Source organism: Conger conger, chromosome 10 (assembly GCF_963514075.1).
Source record: "Conger conger chromosome 10, fConCon1.1, whole genome shotgun sequence".
In the NCBI taxonomy this organism is placed as follows: Eukaryota; Metazoa; Chordata; class Actinopteri; order Anguilliformes; family Congridae; genus Conger; species Conger conger.
The window spans coordinates 16,247,562-16,263,186 of NC_083769.1; the positions used below are offsets into that span (position 1 = coordinate 16,247,562).

At 41.1% G+C, this 15,625-nt stretch overlaps 1 protein-coding gene across 1 annotated transcript in view; it reads left to right on the forward strand.

Annotated features, from left to right (window-relative positions):
• The window catches only part of LOC133138482 (copine-9-like), a 92,077-nt gene that overhangs the window by 19,054 nt on the left and 57,398 nt on the right, over nt 1-15,625 (forward strand). Inside the window, exons 3-4 of the mRNA XM_061257275.1 lie at nt 2,716-2,762; nt 9,766-9,869. Coding sequence (XP_061113259.1) covers nt 2,716-2,762; nt 9,766-9,869 — 151 coding nt within the window. The remainder of the gene's footprint in view (nt 1-2,715; nt 2,763-9,765; nt 9,870-15,625) is intronic.

Below are 15,625 nucleotides of genomic sequence, written 5' to 3' on the forward strand. Positions count from 1 at the left end.
CACACACACACACACACACACACACACACCACACACAACAAGCATAGGCTGCATGTACTTGTTGAAACGCACTTGATTTTCTGCTCTCATACATACACAAACCCACACACACATTTTCAGTCTGTCATTTCTCCCTCTTCTCCTGCCACCAATCCCCTCTGCTCTCAGAGCCTGTAAACCTGACACCATTTGTAAGGTATTTACACAATATCAGCTGAAAGCAGGGACAGATTCTGAGGGATGGCAAAGCCCTATACGTTCTGGAAAGGCAAACAAACCAAACATTTAGTCAACTGGGGCCTCATGCATAAATAGATCTTACGACCATATTTGACCGTTATTGTGCCTACGCTGAAATTCAGGACAACATTAAGATTTATAAAACTTATTGTGAAAGTCTTCTTTACGCACGCTGTTCAGCTGAATTCAGCTGTATTGCAGGCATGAGATATTATCTCATGACATTCTCCACCTGTCAACATCCGTGATATCTGAAGAGCATAGACGTGGAGCCTATGAATTGGGCAGTGTACAGTGTTTGGTTTTTTAACCCCTGAAGTATCGGACATTTTCTTAACCCAGGCTTAGAAATGATACACCCAAAATAAAATAGTTACTATTCTTCAAACCTTTTGACTACAGGCATAATCAGAATTACTCCAAATGTTACTGAAACAAAATTACAGAAGCTCAAACACAGTCAAAGTGGATGTTTTTGTCTCACTGAAAAGATTTTCTGTATTTGACTGGATAGAAATGATTGTAGCTGTGGCTTGTGCATAGAAATACAATGGAGCAAGACTGGACAAATCCCCTCTCAAATTTGAGGACAATATCACCAAAATGAGCATTCTGCATTGTTTTCTTCTAATCCACGTCTAGGCAGTATTCCAAAAAGGAACTTTTCCAAAAGGACTCCAAAAGGACACATGGAAACAACATTATGGGTCTGATGAGGTGTAAAATGCTGCATTTCGCTGACTAAACTATAAACCTTTTATCCTGCAAAGTGTTTGCACTTCCTCCCGCTTGATGCTCAGACAGCAACAGGTCGAGAAGATCATAAAACATACGTACAATAATTACAATAATACAATCTTTTACACATACATATTCATTGAGGTCCATTGATTGAGGCGTTTGTCAAATACCCAACCCCCATTAACAAGTCAAACACATTTCATAATTTCACATGCTATTTATTATTTAAAAGCAGGCTGGCTTGTTTACTAAATAGATGGACCATTAATACATTTTTCATGACTTAGTTGTCATCAAATACAGTCAATAGTGTATTCGTTGCATGATTAGTGACATTATCATATCATAGGACAAACTTATAATTAGTTAAGCATTACTGTTTTTTTTATTTCAATATGAAATGGCATTAATTAACATAGTTGTTAAAACAAAAGAATGATGTAGTCTACAACATGAATAAAACTATACAGGTAAGTTCTTGGCGATTCATTCTTTTTAAGTAAATCTTTTTAGTATAACATTTGTTATTCAATAAATATGCATAAATTCACTGAATTCTTCTATACTTAAAGTTTCTTTAAAAATGGCATAATACTTTTGGCCTGTACTGTATGTCTCGATAATTGTAAATTAATCACCATAATACAGTTTTAAAAAATGATTAAAAAAATTACTTTATGTTAGAAATGCTCAACCAGGGAAAATCATCCCTGTGATAGGGATAGGGTAGATTTGAAATATTAGCTAGTTAGCTTACTTGCTAACATTGGGTACCTGTGACTAGGTAAAGGGTACATAGGCTAAGCATTACATTTTCAATGTAGCAATTGTAAGCTAAATGCATTTTATATTACACAGTCGCCACAAACAAAACATTCATATTTTCGTAATACATAATTCAGTTGCAGCATGTGTGTTGTGAAAACTCATCGCCGTAGCTTCTGCTATGTTTAAAGTTCAAGGTGCAAGAACCAAAAAAATCCTGCTGAAAAATCATGAATTAGCCTACCTCTGAAGAAAGTGTTGGTGTTTCATATTCATAGCTCTGTGATTGCTCATTGATTTGTTCTTTGGGTTGTTCTGTCGTTTCACACTATTCCCCTGTGTACAGCGGTTAATAGAGATTTTAAGGACTACCCACCACAATGTCAGATGAATCAATTGAAGAGAAGGATCAGATCTATTTAAAGGGCTTTCAGTGGTTTGTGAAATGTTATACAGTTCCATATAGTGTGAAATCTCTTTGACTGAACATCCATCCATCCATCCATCCATCCATCCATTATCTTAACCCGCTTATCCTGAACAGGGTCGCAGGGGGGCTGGAGCCTATCCCAGCATACATTGGGCGAAAGGCAGGAATACACCCTGGACAGGTCGCCAGTCCATCACAGGGCACACACACCATTCACTCACACACTCATACCTATGGGCAATTTAGACTCTCCAATCCGCCTAACCTGCATGTCTTTGGACTGTGGGAGGAAACCGGAGTACCCGGAGGAAACCCACGCAGACACGGGGAGAACATGCAAACTCCGCACAGAGAGGCCCCGGCCGACGGGGATTCGAACCCAGGACCTCCTTGCTGTGAGGCGGCAGTGCTACCCACTGCACCATCCGTGCCGCCTTTGACTGAACATGCCCACAGAATTGGTAAAATAATAAAAAGATAAACAGCAATAACAAAAAGATGAATAAATTAATGAATTATCCTTCTTTCTCTCTCAATAGTTGCGGTTCTGTACGTCCAGGGCATTGGGACCAAGGAGTGGAGGGAGGTGAGTTCAAATTTCACCCTCATGTTTAACTACCAGCATTACAATTTATTCTGGGGGTTATGGCTATATCATCCTCCTGCTCTTAATTAATATTGATCCGTGGCAAATTTTGAATCCAAGCCTCGCCTCAAGTTGCTAAGTATTGTGTTTTCCAGAAGATTTTCAATGTTTTGTCTTACTGTGATTAATGCCCTAGATTAATTTATCTGGTTACCTTTCTTGACTGCTTCCTGACCATAGTTCTGACAGCTTCAGGGAAATTCCACTTCTGTGCATAGGTTCTTCCACAAGTTAAATCCATAAATAGCAAAACACGCATGAATAGCTGTTGTTATTGTAGTATTCGGGTTATTCTAGCTGCCAACCGTGGTATGGTAGTTGGTAAATTGATGTATTCTTCAAGGATTCAAGTTGTATCTATGTGGTCATGCTAGGACCTCTAGGGTCCTCATCGCACTTGTCCCTGTGTTTGATTTGCACTTCATTGTACGTTGCTCTGTTTAAGAGCGTCTGCTAAATGCCTGTAATGTAATGTAATAAAGTAACTATGTAATTTAAAGGCATGGGTCAACTCATACCATTTCTGCCACACCTACTCTCCCTTATCCCATGTCGGGGTCTAAACATTTCTTGCCTGGTCTTGTTTTATTTTATTTTAATTATTGCAAGAACATTATATAGCCAACTGATCAATTAAAGGGAATTTCAAAGGGAATTTTCGGTCCCATGTTCAATATCCCCGCGTATATCCCCGGCTTTGTGTGAGAAAGGGGTATCGGTGTATATCTCGATGGAAGTGAGAGGTGGATGGATTGATAGGTTCACATTTGTCGATGACTACCATACAACCATAAATCACTATGCCACAGTAGCGGGTTCCACAGCAGAGGCCCTAGACTCCTGGACCCTGCCTCATATAGCCTGTGCTGTTGGCCTGGGGCCATGACTCCTGGACCCTGCCTCATATAGCCTGTGCTGTTCGCCTGGGACCATGACTCCTGGACCCTGCCTCATATAGCCTGTGCTGTTGGCCTGGGGCCATGACTCCTGGACCCTGCCTCATATAGCCTGTGCTGTTGGCCTGAGGCCATGACTCCTGGACCCTGCCTCATATAGCCTGTGCTGTTGGCCTGGGGCCATGACTCCTGGACCCTGCCTCATAGCCTGTGCTGTTGGCCTGAGGCCATGACTCCTGGACCCTGCCTCATATAGCCTGTGCTGTTGGGCTGAGGCCATGTCTCCTGGAGGCTTGGTAGTGCTTAGCCCCTCACTCACACCTCTCCACACACTGCCCCCCCCCCCCCCCCCCCACCATGTAGAAGCCATTCTTTTGAAAGAGCAGTATATATGTAATCAGCTGGATGCACAGTGTAACGTGATTGGCCCAGAACCTTCTCTGGCCTGCAGGGGAATGACAAAGTTGTTCTTCTGCCTCCGGTGTATTCATCAACTGATTGTAAAGGACATTCAAGCAATAAGAGTTAGGTCACCATGCTCCGAGAATTCTCCTGCTCTTCAGGGATTTTTGGAGATCTTTGGAAATGTAGTACTACCCCTGTCAAAACTATTAGTGGTGGGGGGGAGCTTGAAGTAGAGGATGGGGAATTGGGACTGTGGGGGAGTGGGGGATTTAGGAACGGGATACTTAAATCAATAAATGTTATCTGGTTATAATGCAAGCCAAATAACATACTTAACTACTTGTAAGGTAAGTGGTTCGGCAGCATGGACAAAAACAGTCAAATAGATCTGTACAGCTGTCTGAAGTTTGCGTGTTTGACATTGTCTGCACCAGGTTCTTTTGTTTGCTTTTTAATAAATTACATAATTACTTTATTACATTACATTACGGGCATTTTGCAGACGCTCTTAAGTAGAGCGACATACAATGAAGTGCAAATCAAACCCTGGGACAAGTGCGATGAGGACCCTAGAGGAAAGTAGTCCTAGCATGACCACATAGATACAATTTGAACCCTTGAAGAATACATCAGCGTACCAACTAGCATACCACGATTGGCAACTAAAGTACCCCGATACAACAATAACTATACAGAAGTGCTATTAATCTATGGCATACACAAGGCATAGTGCAGTTTAATTTAACTGCAAGACAGACTCTTTAGTCATGTTCGTAGTAATCACATCATTGTAGGAGTAATGATCATTGCTTGTTTAAAACAAATGGTAATTATATCTTCACATATACATTGATTTTACATTTGACTTATTAAGCCAAGAGAGAAATTGTTGCAAAATATCAGATTAATCGAGTTTACAAATGCAGTCTATACGTAATTTGTGCCAGTGAACGCTACTGTAGCTACATTGTTTTAAGTACTGTCATATAATTAAAATGAAAAGATTGTTCAAGTTGCGTTAAGCCATTGTTCTCATTACAGACGGATGTAAGAAAAAGAACAAGAAACACAATGTGACCGATACATTTTCCTGCTAGTATTTAGCAATACCAAAGGCAAACTGAACAGCATACTATCAACTACTATTGAAAACGGTTGATTACTGTTACTTGTGCCTTAGACCTGGGCTGAGCAGGTGAGCGGCAAAACGGTGAAATGCAGACCTGTTTGACTGGAAAATTGCAATAAGCAACACCAAAATGGCAATGAGCTGCTCGCTCTTGACTGACACACCCCGAGCAGTGGCTCTCCTCCCACTCCCGCTGTGGCGTGACTCCCGAAATTACCGGAGGCATCAATCAACAGCACGCCTGCTGGAAAATATGGCCCTAACACTTTGAGCGCGGCTCTTCACTCCTGCTGGTTGCGTTGTCATGGTACTTTTTAAACTGGCAGAGCCCGAAGGAAGCACGGCTCAGACACCGGCTCTGTTTAAGAAAAACTTAGAATGCAAAAATGTACTTTTCAAGAGCTTAGTCATCTTATTGTCAATAACAATCTGCAGTTCCAGGTGGGTAAAAAGCCCCTTTCTCCGTCTCCGTAGTGACCGGAGCACGTTCATTAGCCCATTTCCAGAGTGCTGAACCGCACGCTGTGCCGATCTCTGTGGGAGGCAATGTGGAGGCTAACCTACTTATTTTTCACTTGCAGTGCATTCCTCTTATGGCTAAGATTGGGTAACCTACATATGCCTACAGCCAGTACTAATGCTAATGCAACTAGGACTGCTGCTGTTATTTTATCAATACTATTACTCCCACCACTACAACTACTCCAACTCATACTAAGTCTGCTACTATTAGTATTGTATACTTCCATTATTCTCCTCACAGCGTCACTATTACAATGTCTATTCGAAAATCGTGACAATCATTTTAATAGTGATAATTTAATAATTTTAAAAAAAGATTACCCATAGATGCATTTAGGTCCTGTGAGATTAACACAAAACTGGATTTCAGTAGCATTTACACTCAGTGAGCACTATTGGGTATTTTAGACTTCTACTGCTGTAGCCTATCCACTTAAGAGTTCTCATTGGTTGTGTGTTCAGAGATGCTCTTCTGCATACCACTGTTGTAATGTGTGGATATTTGTGCTACTGTCACCTTCATGTCAGCTTTGACCAGTCTGGCCATTCTCCTCTGACCTCTCTCATTAACAAGGCGCTTCTGTCTGCAGAACTGCTGCTCACTGGATTTTTTTTTGTTTTTTTGCACCATTCTTTGCAAACTCTAGACTAGTGTGTGTGAAAATCCCAGGAGATCAGGAGTTTCTGAGAGACTCCAACAATCATTCCACGGTCACTTTTCCCCATTCTGATGGTTGATGTGAACATTAACTGAAGCTCCTGACCCATATCTACATGATTGTATGCATTGCACTGCTGCCACACAATTGGCTGATTAGATAATCACATGAATAAGTAGGTGTAATAAAGTAAAAATGTTCCTAATAAAGTGCTTGGTGAGTATATATCATAACAAAGTAACAATTATGATATCATTAATAATAATAGCTTCATCATCTTCTTATTCATAAGATACATTTATATTATTTATAAGGATTTTCTTTTTCTCCTATTGTTTTTTAATTTCTTTCTTTACTTTGTCTCTTTTTTTCCCCCAATGTGGCCTAACACCAACCCTCAGCCTGCCTGATTTGTTCCAAACAAAATGGACTAAAACGATTTCCTTGCCATGGTTGCAGTATCTTATCAATTGTTCTTTTAAAGTTTATTGTTGAGAGTTCACTCTAGTTCTTTGGAATGTGAATTCACAACAGATCTATATCACCATCTGTCCATCTAATTGGCAGAGAACATGGTAATGTAAACATAGTATTTTTAAAGACCCAATTCTTAATATGGTACATTTCTCATAATTTGGTAAAGATGGCAAAGAGATCTAGGTCTTCTAAAAGCCTTTTTAGTCCGTTTTGACATGAATGAAGCTTGTGTCATCTGCAGACACATTGATATCTTGGTGCGTAGGCCACAGATATCTAGACCATACATTTCTGTATTGTCTCTGATTTTGACTGTTAACATTTCAATGGCAGTTATGAATAGATATGGTGAGAGGGGACACCCTTGTTTTACACCCCTTGCTAGTCCAAAAACCCTACTAAGATGGCCGTTATTAATAATTCTGCATTTAACATTACTATACATAACTTTAACGCATTTTATTAAGGATGTTCCAAAATTAAAAAATACATTTATAGGTAAATTCAATCTTATCCTATCAAACGGGTTTGAAAAGTCAGCTATAAATATTAGGCATGTTTTTTTTGCATTATTATAATATGTTTCCAATTATCTGTCTCATGTTATCGCCAATGAAACAACCTTGAATTAAACCTGATTGATCACTATGTATAATGTCTGAAATACTATTTTTTATCCTGCAAGCGATGCATTTGGCAAATATTTTAACATCACAACCTTGTAAGTTTAGAGGTCTCCAATTTAAAAAAAGGCAGAATCCTTATATTGACCACCTGGGTCTTGTTTCAATAGTAGAGAAAGGAGACCCTCTTGTTGTCTACCTGACAGTTTCCTTATTTCATAAGCATACTTAAAATTCACCTCTATATTAAGTATCAGCCATCTTCCTCCTGTATCAACTTTAACCGCAGAAACCTTAAAATCAACCATAACCCCATGGCTGAAGTACATTTTTCTTTCCCATTCTGCCTCCCATAGTAACTCATCAGAGGCTGTAGAATGTGTTTTCTGTATGCAAAGTATTTGATACAGTTTTTCCTTTAACCAATTAAACACAGCTCTTCGCTTTTTACAGTTGGCCAAGCCATTAGCATTATATCTTGCTGTGCTTATTTCTCCTTGGGACATTCATAAGAATACTTTCATGTTTCACCTCAATGAAGGAAAGTTTGCATATCAGAGAGTGGGCTAAATGGGAAAAAGAGAAAAAGATAGCTGAATTAAATAAGCTGTTGGTTGTCCCCCATCCACATTCCAATTTTGTCCCCCTTCTCATCAAAGTGTGCCCACCATCCATCCTGGTTTTTTCACCCTATTCTATGAACTCATTCAAATGCTATTTCTTCAGCGACTTGATTGGTTACCTGCAGCTCTTTTTTGAAAAGGCTTCTCAGTATGCGCTCTGATTTACATGAACACCATGTTTTCCCTCATGCTCCTACATCGGAGGTCTAGGATGTCCGCCTTGAGATGCGTATTTTCGCTTTAAAGTCTCTTCGCTTCACAAGTTCGCCACGCTGGCCTTGAGCGTGACATTTTCTTTTTTCAGATCCTCAATGAGCGTGTTGTTAAACTCAACAGCCATTTTCACATCAATGAGATCCGGCATCACATCATGTAACATGTCTAGCTTTTTTAACTGCTCACGTATTGATTTCAACATGATGCGGTCTGCCTGGGTAAACTCATCGCTCTCACTAGATGTAAGCATGTCTAGAGGTAAGCAGGGCTTACCTGGTTTACCGGGCTATGTTGGAGTAGCTATCAATAAATGCCTCAAGTTGTTGAATATCGTCTGCAGTGTTCTCCAGTGTATATTCCAGTTTGATGCGCCAAAGAGTACACTTCTCATTTAGAAAATGATGTTTTACACGAAAATGATGTCATTCCGGATACTGTCTGCTCCAAGCGTTCATGCTCCCTGCTGCAGAGAGGGCTCCACACTGCTGTTCAGGAATCCATTCGCGCTCTTCCAGATTTCGCTGGTCTGATATCTCGATCGATAGTACGAGTAGACTGTGTCGGGAGAGATCTGTTAAGTTGGTTATTTACTGTATGTGAAAATGAGAGGGGGTGCGCAGCCAAAGCACGACGCAGCCACCTTCCCAGTAGGTCACGGGATCTCTCCCCCACTTTAAGAGTTTCATAGTGGCAATCAATGATATATTTGCTCCATACTTTAACTGTTGCAGTATCTTGATAATGTATTTTCTCTCCCCTCTGACTGAACAAAACGTTGTGTTTTAAAGATCCCCCCCCACACACACACCCTCCTAAAAAATAAAAAATAAACAGGAGGCCTAACTCCACATGAGGTGTGTGGTGTCGATAGTGGCCGTTAGTTATCCCAAATTCCACTACTGGACTGCCAATAATGGACTGGAAGTCACAGTTGATGGGCGGGTCATGAGTGCGAGTCACTGAGGGCACTGAGGGCAGTGAAGCAGCGGAGGAATCAATAGCTCATTACTCTGTGCCGTGGCCGGGTGTACTGAGGGACCGCCTGGCCTATGGGGGCTCAGCATCTTATTTCGGGCGGGACGGAATTTGGCGCCCGGTCGATGCAAGCTCAGGACCACCAAGCTGTTTTCATTCTCTCTGTCTCAGCGGGTCGACACTGCTGTGAGCTGGAGGTTACAGGCAGGAATAATCTTGTTGGTCGCGTAAGCTGATGAATGCCAATCGTTGTAGTGTGTTACTCTTTGCTTTCTCCTTCTCCTCCCTAACTCTCTTACTCTCTCCATCTTTCTGCCTCTGTCCCCTGCCCATCCTTTCTTTCACCCTTGCTCTCTACCTCCCTCCTCTGTCGCCCCCCCCCCCCCCCCTATCTCTTCCTTCCTCTTCCCACCTGTAGTTTGGCAGGACAGAGGTGATTGACAACACGCTGAACCCAGACTTTGTGCGAAAGTTTGTGCTGGACTTCTTCTTTGAGGAGAAACAGAATCTGCGCTTTGACGTGTGAGTGATTCCCTGCTGCACCCTTCTTTTCTCTGTACAATTGCACTTGCTTCTGCGGCTCTGTGTTTGATGTTTTCGTCTGCTCGGGTAAGATAAGAAAAACTTTGCTCTTTACACCAGAATTATTCGAGATTTTTTATAAGCAGCGAAACCCCTGCAGTGTGTAACTTCCTGTTCTTGCTATGTAGTTCCTGTTCTGCTCTTTGCTGAAAGACTATGTGAGCAGCCCTCTAAGAGCTCAGTGAATACAAAGCCTGTGTCCTATCGCCCTGTGTGCACAAATACACACAGAACATGAAACTGATAGATTGAACATCCTGGAGCAGGAGATGAAATGAGAAGTTCATTTCTCTCTCATTTTGTCTCTGTATCCTCCCCATCTTCTTTTACTCTTTTCATCCCTCTCTACCTCCCTCCTCTCTCCTTTGTTCCCTCCCTCTCTCTCTCCCTCTCTCTCTCTCTCTCTCTCTCTCACACACTCACACACTCACACACACACACACACACACACGCAGACACACACACCCGTGTCAGGCTGGTCATGGTCCGCTACAATGGTTCTTCACACACCCGCTGTGATAATTCACCGCCACCCTGTTAATGAATACTCATGAACACCTGTTTCCACCTGAACTCTTTCTGGGCTCAACATGACAGTTCTGCAGTGAAGCACCTTCATGGGCCTGTGTGCGGACCTGCGCAACCAGGCTTTTACCTACGGGTTTCCTCGGGGTTTTGCTAAATATAAGGAGCGGTACTTTAAGAGTGATCACGTTATCAAATTTCCCACCTCTTGTTGGTAATGTGAATTATACTTTTTAACGGTCAGTAAAGCTCTGATCATGGCTTCACCTTGGTAACTCTTAAAAAAAGAAAAATTATTATTATTATAAAATTCTGTTATTCATTTCCCAACTTACTGAATCTGATGGCACACCACTCTCAAAAGTGAATGACATACAAAGATGTGACATGTGAACAGTAGAATGTTCTTTTGGGGCTTGAATTCAGTGATAATGTTAGTTCACTTTATTTTGGCTTTTGTGAATGGGATTCAGCATTTCCCACAGGATTTTAGGAAACTGTGGTGAGGGGACTGTATAGGGGGAGAACGCTTTTTACATTATAACGGTCTGGTGCACTTTGGAGGAAAATTAAACACTAGATCCATGAACAATTTTATTTTCATAATGTTACATATCACAGCCAGGATATAGCTTTGCCAACCAGATGCTGGAAATAATATAACATTAGCCTTTTATTGGAGTATATGTAAGGAATAATCCACAACAACATGGTGTAATGACCGCCTCGGAGTGGATTATTTGATTTATACCACGGTCTTTTACCAAACTCAGGTTATGAATATTTTTGGCCAATTCACCCTCAAAATAAAACCTTTTTTGCTGGCTCTAGCTAACTACTTCAAGCCATTAAGGTTAAGGTTTCAGCATGTTGCTATGGTTACATATGGGCAATTCCAAAGTAATGTCAACCTGAGCATGAAATAATAATCTTACTTCCCAATTAAACTTATTATGTCCCAAACAGTCGATTGTGACCATTTTGAAATCTGATAGAATGTGGACTAGCAACAGGAAGATGCTTAAAAATAGATTTATTAGTCCCATTACCACTGAAATCAATGCTATTTGGCGGCCATCTGGAAAACATTCAAAACTGACATTCAGAACCATTTCAGATGATTACAAATGTGTTATGATAAAATTTGATTTTTAAAATTTTTTAATTTTTATTTTAAAATGTTGATGTGCATTTCAGACGTGTCACATCCGTAACACAATGTTGTCACATCCATAATGCTGGTATCTCCTCATAAAAATCATGATGAAGAAATATATACTTTCAAAATTGCTATTTTTATGTTCAGCCAAGACTCCTGCATTACATGGATATTAAACTTTCTGCATTAGACTTAAAAATTCGCAGAGGTTTTAGAAAGTGTATAGTCTCCCCAAAATACCAAAAATACCATAACACAAGATATCTGTATATATCTTGCTTAACAATATTTTAATTATTATTATTTTTGGCCCTACCCTTCAGCAAAGTGAGTGCTGTGATAATTTGTGAAAGCCTGCTCATCTCGGCACATAGTGATTATTATGTTTATTATGAGATATACAAATATGTTGGCTTCATTCTGAAACTGTTTTGTGACAAATACAACTGGTGGGCTGCCTCAATTGAGTTAATGGGAAACACTGGGATTTGTATAAGACTCTTTTCTTTTTTTATATATAAATTCATGTGAAATTTAAAAATAGGCACTCCGGGTCTTGCCTGAGGGCACACCAGCTGGGAAACGCTGCTATATGGGCCATATCTGCAACGTTGATAACATAAAATGGATAGGATGTCATTTAGGAAACTTTAAAAATATATATAGGACGTGCAAAAGAAAATAAGATTTATCTGTCCAAATTTAGCAATATGTGATCATGCACTCTGTGAGGAGGAAGGATACAGCTGCTATTGCCTCTGCGTTCTTCTTCAGTAGTGCCTTTTCCGGTGCATCCTGCTGACTGCGACACAGCGCCACATCAGGGTACTGCCGCCATTTCAGTTAAGAAAGATAGAAATCCGGCGTGCGCAACTCTTGTATTTTTTATATTTTCGCACTCTTGTCAGAATTTCGAGCAGGTGGCACAACATTTGATAGATGCTGCCTTTATGCAGGAAAAACCCTGGCACTGCATCGATCTGGCACTGTAGGCCAGCTTCTGTCACATCCCATCCCATTACAGTACATTACATTAATGGCATTTGGCCGATGCTCTTATCCAGAGTGATGTACAGTTGATTAGACTAAGCAGGATACAATCCTCCCCTGGAGCAATGCTCAAGGGCCCAACGGCTGGGCGGATCTTATTGTGGCTACACCGGGATTTGAACCACCGACCTTGTCATTTACCTTAACCACTACACCACAGGCCGCCCATCCCCCAGGGGGACTGGGACTGCTTCTGGAACATTCTGGAACAGGGCAGTGAGGGGTGAACCACAGACACGGTGCCAACAGAGGCGAGCAACACTTAAACACATTCTGCCTCTCACCGGGCCTGAAGGATCGATGCCACATTGACGATTAGTCAATCTCTGGTGTAATGAATGGGTAAAATGCACAGCCCCATCATCAGTGGGCTTTAGTCACAGTGTCCCTCGGTAGCATGGTATTTCTGACGTGAGTCACACACATGATGTGCAGATTGATGGACAGACAGAATTAAAGGAAGAATTGGAAAAGCGGGACCCGCTGAGATGCATTGCTTTTGCGAATTCCCTCATGAAAACTAAATGTACTAATTGGACCAGAAAGGATATTGCAGTACTTTGCAATATATATTCAATTATATACAGTACATTATTACTGATAATTTGGTGCGATAATTTCCGCTTTCATGCATGTAGTGCGCACTATTTATGTTTGTCGATTTGTAACAACTACATGCATTCGCTACTATACATCTATACTATATCATACTATACATCGCTCATTTCATTTAATCTCAGACACACAGCACATTGTTGTTCAGTTTATTAACATTTGCATCTCTGGAATTATACAAACCGTTGTTTGTTCCCGCTGTTCCGTTTTTGAACGTGAACCGAGTTTTCTGTGTAACTTTATTGGAACCGCAGGACGAGAACAATGGGCGATTACCAGCGGGGGTAGCCCATTAATTGGATCTTGTAATTATGTGCTGATAGGTGATTATCAGGCGATTATTAAGATTATGGTTCTACCTGTGTTGCACTAGCCCTTGTTGGTTCAGTGTTTTCACTGTAACACCCACACGCTTCACTGCCCTGTAGCAAGCAGTTCTTAAGGGTGTCCTTATCTAGAGTGGATTATACAGCAAATAAGGCTCAGTGTTTTAGGTTAGCTAGCATGATAAAGGGTCCAAAAACTATTTCTCTTCCGGGGCTGCCTCTGCTCCCGTCGGTTCATGAGGCCAGCTCTCGTACTCCCGTGCACCGGCTCAACGTTGAGCTTCGCAGACCCACGCCACGCCCCACCATGTAGACACAGTCTCCAGGGCATTCGTCACTGTCTGTGCACCAGCACCGTGCAGAAAAGCTATTAAGCCCGCCTCGTACGCTAGTAAGTCCAACGGGAATGCGATATATGGCTTTAGAATCTCATCGTATGAATACCTGGGGATCCTCCCTCCGCTCCCCTGTGACTTTCACCATCGCTATCAGTTAATGACAGAATGATACAAAATCATCTTTGAATTAAAGAAGGATCGCTCCCTGGGTGGTCAGCAAGAGTGGAAGGATGGTGTGGGGTGTGTGTGTGTGTGTGAGGTTATAATTAGTATGAGTGTGTGTATGACTGAGAAATTGCTTTCCCCCTCGCTGCGATCACCCTCGTCATAAGGTGGAAATAATATAGCATTATTTTTAGATTTAAAATGATGGCGCCCCGTGGAGCACAGAGAACATTGCAGGTATGGCAGGGGTGTATTTCTAACTGTGCCCCTCTGCACAGTGAAGGTAGCCTGCGATGCTAAACTTACCCTAGCGGCAGGAGGCTTCAAACGAGGGGAGGACAAGCGGTCGGGGCTGATCAAGGATCAGGTTTCCCTGTCCAAACCCTGACATTAGCCATTACTGTATGTCGGGGAAGCCAGGATTAAGTTAAATATGTTTCCCCACTGAATCCAGTGGTTCCAACAATCAATATACATATAAACTACATTACACTTTTATAGTAAGAACCAGCTCATCCAAGGGACCATGTACTGATTAAAGTGACCATATATTGTTGAAAGCAGGGCTAAGCACCATTATATTATCACCATTTGATTAAAGATCAAGTTTTAGCCTCTTTTTAATGAGATCAAACATGAATATGTTAGGAGGTAATCCCACTTAGCTATGGAGTACCTCTAAAGACTACTGTGCAAACTCTAAAGACTACTGTGCGTGAAAATCACTGGAGATCAGCAGTTTCTGAGATAGTCAAACCACCCTGTCTGCCACCAACAATCATTCCACGGTCAAAGTCACTTAGATCACATATCTTCCCCATTCTGACATTTAGTCTGAAAAACAGCTGAACCTCTCGACCAAGTCTGCATGTATTTAGTTGCTGCAACATGACTGGCTGATTAAATATTTGCATTAACATGGTGATGTACAGGTCTACCTAATAAAGTGGTCACTGAGTGTATCTACTTACTACATGTCTTACATGTATGAACAAAAACCTGATCCTAGATCAGCACTCATTCATATTATTTTCATAAATTTGCATAGTTTTGAAAAGCATGTTTCCACTTTGATATTATGGCTCATTGAGTGTAGATAGATTGGCAAACATGGCTATTATCCATTTAAAATTAAATCTACAACACAAGAAAATGTGTGAAAAGTTAAGGTGTCTGAATGCCTTCTGAAGCCAGTGTACATGGATACTGTGTAATAATGATAATGCTCTGGATATGAGTATCTGCTAAATGATTATTCATATTTTGGAGGTAGGAGAATACATTAATATGAGCTGTAGTGGGGATCTGGGCATGGTTTGTTTATGGTGTTTGAGGTGCTAGTCCTGTAGACACTTCTTTTTTTGCTAGTTTTTCCCTTTCTCAGCAAATCTTATCATTTTATTTGCTTTAATCATCTAGACACATTTCTGAGTACAACACCCATTCAAAAGATTTCCTTGTGATTGGGCAGCAGTTCAGCCAAGATTTTATCCTTCACAGAAATTGGAGAAGAGGCCA